Genomic DNA, 8,062 nt, shown 5'->3' on the forward strand with positions numbered 1-8,062 from the left:
TTTCATGTTGTATATGGTATAAATATTTAAGATAAATATATATATATATATATATGTGAGATATGAGAAAGGATATATATATATATATATATATATATATATATATATATAATAAAAAAAGATTAAAGATAAATTTCACATCCAATCTTCGGTACAGCCGTGTGGCTTTATAGTCACTTAGCGCGCTGCATGGTCATTATGCACTACCTTAGGACGAGATGTTCGAGACCCGCAGGACGCTATCATTTTTTTCTCTCTCTTTCTTTGTGTTTCTTTTGGCAGTTCAGCTTTATTCCGATCGATGTCATTTATCGTATTATCTTATCAATTATACTACCCCACGACACACAGTCGCTCAAGTTCCTCTTTTTTTTTTTGTCGGAGGCTCTAGGTTGGATTTGCTTCATTTATCATACGTATTGTTTAAATTGCCCTTGGTACAGTGCCCCGCTTGCCACCTTTCCTTTTCCCTTTCCTTTTCTCTACGTTTGTTCCTGTTATATTGTCACAAGACAGGTCGGAAAATAATTTGCATAACTCAACTGGAGCAGGAATGGCAACTGAATGAATTAACTCTAGGCCAGGTGTATGGCGTCTCGCTCATCTCTTTGAAATTCCAGGATGTTATTGTTTGACGCAATAACGGAGTTGTAGACAGGTTTTATGTTGCTATAGAGGTATCTTGTGCCACATGAGTAGAAGGCATCACTGTTCAGTAGTAGTAATGAACTTTTTCATGTCCCTCCATGTCAATTATAGTGTGGTTTAAAGGGGTTGTGTGTCTATCTGACAAAGAAAAGGAATACCTTATTTTCGTCATGGCTGTTTCTCTATACGTAGCCGTAGGTAATCAGTGTTGTTGGTATCTGAGCAGTGAAGAACAGAGCATCAGGCTAAAATCCCCCTTAGTTATACGCGCTAAGCGTTCAATTTGATATATCTTTCTTTATGAAGTCAATCCCTGCTAATGGAGTTACAGAATTATGTTATGACACGTTTCACTGAAAGTTTGTAAAGCAAAGTTTATGGACAAGGCAAGCAATTGTACATGAATATACCTACCATTGATTTCAGAGGGAAATTATGGTATGCATAAATGTAAGGGTATCATTGCTTTGGAATTGCTGAGACAATATGCTTGGCACGAGGGCTTCCACTTCTAATAACTGATCCCTTTGAAGATGTGTCGGTCACGGGTGATCGTCATGATTCATCTTTCACGTAGAAGCTTGCGTTCCACACTCTTGGTTCAAGAAGACTTACCATCATACTTCAAATTGTTATTAAAGGTAAAGACTCAAAATCAGACAAGTTTACGTGTTATCTCTATGGGAGGTGATTTTTTTTTTTTATGTGCATTAACTTGACAACGTTTAAGCACCTTTATCTCAGATGATTTTGCTCCATTTCCTCTGTAACTTAAGTGTGTGGTAACTGAGACAATAAGCTGCAGTAATCATGCATGTTATTCTTTGAAATCTACTTATTAGTTTGACAATTTTGCAGTTTAAAACTGAAAATGAGAATGGAATGTGGACAAAACGATTCCTGATTCATCTTTCACATACATAAGTTTACGTTCCTCTTTTTTTTCTCGCCGAGACGTATGGCCGAGTGGTTAAAGGCGACGTCTCAGAGACGTGAGGTTGCACACGTGCGGGTTCGAACCCCACAAGATCACGAAACAAATTACTTAGCTATTTTACTTTTTTTTTCTTCAATTTTGTATTACATATATCGTCCATGTAGAAATCACATTCGTATATAAACGCACCTATACACACACACAGACACACACACACACCATATCCTTCTTTTTTGTGTTGGAGACCATATTGCTTCGACTGCTGCAAAATTTTGCAGGCTGACTTTGTCAAACTGATCATAATATGTAATGACGACGACGAAGGTGTTGTACTTTGAACAATTGTCTTTCAAGACCACATCATTGTTTTGTACTTTGATGACGTCATCACACTGAAAATTGTGATTAAAGGCAAGGTATCAAAACCAGCCGATTATAGGTTTTATGTTTACGGCACGTATTTTTCCCAAGTTGCCAGAAATGGCATAGCGACATCAGTAGTTACAAGGCCGCATTTCCGTCTAGCAATGCAATACATGTTCACGCGGCCACGTTGGTTGAGTGGGCATTGACTTTTCTCCCTGTAATATCTATACATTTCTTTTTTGCCTTACCATTTCCGTGGATGTCCCGTGGCCGAGAGGTTAGGGAAACGGTTTTGCATGCAAACTCAATTATAACTTCAAGGTGTCTATATCACATTCTTTTCTTTGTCGATCACAGATGACCGACATCTGATAACCCCAAGCGTATCACCTAACTCGTCAGTCTGACGAGTTTCATATCTCGTTGTACAGTGCATTTACCATGAAAAGTATGATGTGTGGCAAACAGCAGCAATGATCTTGAGTATTATACAGTGTACTTCTCAAAAAGTAAAGGTTACAAACATTCTTTCACAACAAACTCCTAAAATTGAATGGTAATTGGTCAATGGGTATACACTGTAGGACACACTGTGTAGAGTATAGAGTACACATGTATTGTTCCTTTACAATGTAGCTGAGGGATCACACTCTTATCAAAGCAATGGTTTTAAGAGTTTTAATAAAATCAATTGATTTGTATACCGGTATACGAAATAAAAACATTTTTTCTGAATAACTCACAAACTAAACATCGTCTGGTATACTAAAGGCAGTATTCTGACCAAAGAAAACATTTTTTTTTATGTTTTCTCTGAGAGGAACATTTGGATCAGTTGGATGGCCATTTGCATTCTTTCATTCCTTATTCAGAACATTGCTTCCAATGCACAAGTTATTTCAGCTGGCATTTTTCCTCTGAGATACGAGGCCGAAGATATCTTGGGCTGCAGAACTTAAAATAACACTAATTTTGCTGATGGTAAACTTCCACTTCAGCAGAACATTTCTGGAAAGAAATAACAGGAACAATGAGTACCGGTATATAACTTGATGTTTCCAGCAGGATACATCCTAAATACTGCATGCTATTTTATGGGTAAAATCAGCAAAAGACTCAAGAAGTCAGATGAATTCCCAGCACTGTTCATTACAAGGTATCCAGAAATTGGCCAATCATGAGCTATTTTCCATGTTTGGTGTTAGATATCAGCATATCTATCCAAATCAAAATAACTCATCCCAATGTCATGACTGCTTTAGTTGACCAATAAAGGTCTTGAGTTTGAACTTACTTAGTAACTGTAAGTCACCTTTTTTTTTTTTTTTTTTCGTATCACCGAACAGATGATAAGGAGGTTTGTGTATGATTACGCTATTCATGTACTGTGTCTTCAGAGGCAACCATCTACTATTAGCCACTCAGGAAAAACAAACGGTATGGGGGAGGGCTATTGACAGGCTTAATGAATATTCCAGAATAGTCGGCATCTCTGGTTTATAGGATATTTTTGTTATCCATCCCGACAGGATTATGCTGTAAGAACAAACAATGATCACAAAATAAATTTCGGACCCTATCAATACTACAATGTACGCTTCAAGAAATCTCACTTGAAGTATCTACCGGCTGGCCCAATTCTTGAGTCCTTGGGAGTTCGAGACGTATCTGGACAGAGCTTCCTGCAGGTAGATCTTCAGCAGTAGTTGCTCTGAAAAACATATGAACTGACAGCTTGTACTACACAATATAACCAAAGACATCTAACTTTGAAGAAAAATTAAATCTCATTGTTATTCCACACAATGTATTTCCATTGGCACAAAATTCCAAGAGTGCCTTGAAACATTGACATCGCCTTAGGGCTCTGTTAGACACTGTAGCTGACCTCTGTGTGTAAAATACCTTTTTAATCAACCTGCAGAGCATGCAAAGAGTAAGGTTTCCATGCAATCAAAATCGTCTAGTGGACATTATGGATTCTGAGGTGATTGACAATGCACTACATATTTCAGAGGAGCACAACCTCAAAGAAGACAATGCTGTACAATGTTTGTCAGCAACTGCAGAGGTGGAGATGGTTTCTGTCTGTGATGTTGTGCTATCAGCTGCAGAGGCTACAAGTAAGTCAGATTATTCTGATGACCGAGAACTAACACAAAGAAGATGCACAGGGGCAAATAAGTTTATACATCGTGTATACTTTATGCCCAACATCAAGGTAAATCAAGGTAAGAGCAGTACAGCATAAAACATAATGTTAGTTGGATACCATGCATACAAATGTACTGTACCCCAGACTTTTCATATCACATTAGTGAATATTATATGAGAGGTTTCAGCAGCACACTAAAAACATGTAGTCTGTCCCCTTTATTACCAATCATGCAGCAATGACCATGTTGAAGAAAGATGAAAATCCCAATAGGTTACTGTAAAAGATTTCTGTGAAACAATACACCATACTGCATGGCCCGGTAGCCTACTGAGATGGTATGACAGTGCGCTAGAGTAGCGTGCGACTGTGCTTTCGTACCAGTAAAGGTGGATGAGACATGGAATTCTTTCATTTCATAAACTAGTGTAAAATGCAATTTCAATTTAAGCGATTTCCATGAATTCCAAACCACTGTTCACGCATCTTTGGGGGCAGATCTACATAATAATCATAATATTGGCTACCCTTTCATGGTATACCAGACAATTTGCATTCAGCTTGACGAATATTACACTCGTCCATCGTGCAATATTCATCTGGCTTCACATAATTGATCAGGTATACCACTCAAGGACAGCCAATTACTCCGCTACAAAGCTATCTTGACATCAAGAAATCAGTATTTCTTCTACACTGTATATTGATATTACATTGTATGATGGCAAAGAAAAGGTGCTGAATTTGATGGGAGTGTACATTGGCGTGTAGGGTCTGTATGAAATAGCAGTTTTGCATGTGTGACAATTATACATTGTACAAATGTGCCAGTACCTTCCTTTTGTTCTGGCCTTGTATTTCCAATAATGCCCACAAATCAAATCAATTTATTCTGATATGCTCTCTTTGACCTTGGCCATTTGACGTAAAAAACACCCAAATTTTCTCATTTTAAATCTTAGTAAAATTGGTGTCCAGTTACTGAGCCCCAACTGTCCTTAGTTGTTATATTATACAACCTACCGAAACAGGGAACTACAACTGTAACCATACTCGAAAAAGTACAGTACAGGTACGTACATGTATGAAAGGCATAATGAATTATGTCTACGTCTTTCATACAGTCCAGCTCGCAATGCAACGGCGCTGGCAACTAGGTGCAAGTGAGCTCACAAAATCTGACCAACGATAGATTGTGCAATCCTGCAGCCAGGGCCTCCACTCAGTCCAAGGGTTTGAATACCAAATCTTATTTTTGTAACCAGTGGAGGTGTTGCCTGCAGGATTGTGCGATAAGTGGTAACCCATATCCCATGGAGGCACAGGCTGCAGGTCTGCGCAATCTATTGCCGGTCACCATGTGAGTTCAATTGCACCCAGTTGTCTGCAACGTTGCATGCAAGCTGCCCTGTATAAGACTGTCGCTACAACTGTACATGTAGTCAAGCATTTTATTACCATAAGGTTTTGTACGACCAAAAATTATTTTCAATAGCTGATTTAGATATACTACACGATGTGCAGAAAAATATTCCTTCAAATTTCATGCTCTTTATTGAGTTTTCATGAAGTCCAACACAATGAGTGATGAAAGCTCCAGATGCGTTATCTCTCGCACATAAATCTTTGCTAGTACTAAGATAACTAGACGGTAAGAGTTACAGATCTAACGTTAGTACTACAGTCAGCACTAGTAGTCTAGTAGTGACTAGTAGTACCAGAGCAAATGTACACGCGGTTCCTACTAAATCCTAGTCCTACTGTAGATCTAGGCCTACAAGTATATGTACAGCTGATGTGCTGTCCCCCTGAATATTACCACACATGTGAGAAATGACACCAATCTCGAGATTGCAATTGGAAAACAGATAACATATCTTGAATTGATCATGATTTCCCTTCCTAGAAATTTTGACAATTTGTTGAGGCTGGGTTAGTGAGGAACAATAAGCTAAAAATGAAAACGTTCATATATATGTACGGCTAGTGATAATTTACATGTATGGCTGGGTCTACTACTGTGACCGTACACGTTCACTAATTGACTTAATCAGGCCTAGGTCTAGTCATTGAGTCATCATACTACTTTTTGTCGTAAGTTGGACGTCAGTATTTATTGTGATAATCATTTAAAAAAAATGTGAATAAGGCTGTTTTAAATTGTGTCATCGTTCATCGCGATAGTTCATTAGTTGCATGATCAACGCTGCGGTACAACTGTACCGGTAATTCAAGTAACGGTAACGTTATCGTTACATGGATTTGGAAGGTTATAAATTCAGCGTTCAGTGAATGTCATTTGCAACTGAATAAAAAATAGGTACAATTATATATCATACAAGTTGAGTTTCACCCACCTTGGCTTATCAGAAGCTTCTGACTCAGTCTGAGTGCATGTAGAAACTTTCACAACGGGTTGATCCCGCAATCCTGGCACACAGTGCTGATGCCCAGTGCGAGTGGTGGACATCCAGCAGATGACCAGCAAAGTCATCCTGTGTTGAATGGCTTGATGGGCCGTGAAGGGCAACGTTTATCTTGTTCATTTCTTGCCGATAAACAGCTCGCACCTCCTCCCACTGGATCCAGCATTTACCAAGTCGTATCCGCGACATAATGGCACGCAGATTGAAGTTCGACACAAAGATCAGAATAAACGATCTGAGTGTTGAAGACAGTGTTTGAAAGCACCGAACAGATCGCGAAGTGATTTACGTGACAACGTACGCATAACCATGGGATGTACCATCGATCATGGTATACATACTATGCACTGGACTGCGCATAATGCGGGATCGAAGCAAGCCGCTGCGCTGAGAGGCCATCCCCTACGGGAACCTGGTGGTCTGTGTGTTAAGTCTATGGGGATTTCAGAATTCAGTGTGGAAGGGGTTAATTGCTGCACGCCGCTTGGCATTATGGGGGAAATGCTGGGCACCACAGAGAAAAATGAGCCTTATGATGGCGCTAGACATTTTCTTGCCAGTGCAGACGCACTTTAATGAGATATGGATAAAAAAACAGTTTACTATGGCGGCCATTTTGAAATTCAAAATGGCGGCTGAAAATGTGGTCGAAAAAAATGGAACTAAAGATTTTTGGATTCAGCACCCCCAAATTGACAAAGTTAGCTGAAAAAAAAAATCAATTTTGGCACAAAAATCTCACGGGATTACATAGTAGCCTCTACTATTATGTACAACATAATGTTGTCTATGTGATAGGTAATCCCTAAACCACGACAGTGCAACTCTGCATACGTTTTAAGCACAATGTCAACTGAACTGCGTTAATTTTGTCATACAACTTTGTATTCTCTACGAGCTTTGGTAAATAAACCACACGCGAAATTATAGCAAAGCATGCTTCCTGTTCAAATCCTACACGCCGCAGAAATTATTGAAAGTAATTTGTAAAAAATCTATTACTGTTATAAATGCACATGCCGTGCTGACATACCTAAAAAAAAAATGTTCTCTGAACGCCACATTTCAATGTTGTTTGTACCTCCATTTCATGTCAATGCAACACACTAAAAAATAGGAGAGCAAATATGTACCCCTAGAGGTACAGATGCTTGTCCCTATACAAGGAACCCTAGCGGCACTTATATGTACCCTATACAGGGGTACATATAAGTACCACTACCTGGGGTACAGATATGTACCCTATGGAGTACTTATTTGTACGTTTAAGGGTACTCATTTGTATCATCATAGGTACTTATATGTTCCCTTAGGTGGTACTTATATGTTCCTCTGTATGGGGTACATATAAGTACCCCTGTATGGGGTACAGATGAGTACTTCTAGGGTTCCTTGTATAGGGACAAGCATATGTACCACTAGGGGTACATATTTGTACTCCTATTTTTGGTATGTGACTGCCTAAGTAAACAATATGACACACACACAAACACGCACACAAACACATGCATGCAATCTATGAGAGTAAGT

At 38.9% G+C, this 8,062-nt stretch overlaps 1 protein-coding gene across 1 annotated transcript in view; it reads right to left on the reverse strand.

Moving 5' to 3' along the window:
• LOC140245475 (uncharacterized) overlaps positions 1-6,817 on the reverse strand; it is a 50,576-nt gene extending 43,759 nt beyond the window's left edge. The window contains exons 1-2 of the mRNA XM_072325045.1: positions 6,464-6,817; positions 3,565-3,662 (exon numbers count right to left, since the gene is read on the reverse strand). Of these exons, the coding sequence (XP_072181146.1) occupies positions 3,565-3,662; positions 6,464-6,600 (235 nt within the window). The 5' untranslated portion in view covers positions 6,601-6,817. The remainder of the gene's footprint in view (positions 1-3,564; positions 3,663-6,463) is intronic.
• Positions 6,818-8,062: the final 1,245 nt, after the last annotated feature.

Source organism: Diadema setosum, chromosome 22 (assembly GCF_964275005.1).
Source record: "Diadema setosum chromosome 22, eeDiaSeto1, whole genome shotgun sequence".
In the NCBI taxonomy this organism is placed as follows: Eukaryota; Metazoa; Echinodermata; class Echinoidea; order Diadematoida; family Diadematidae; genus Diadema; species Diadema setosum.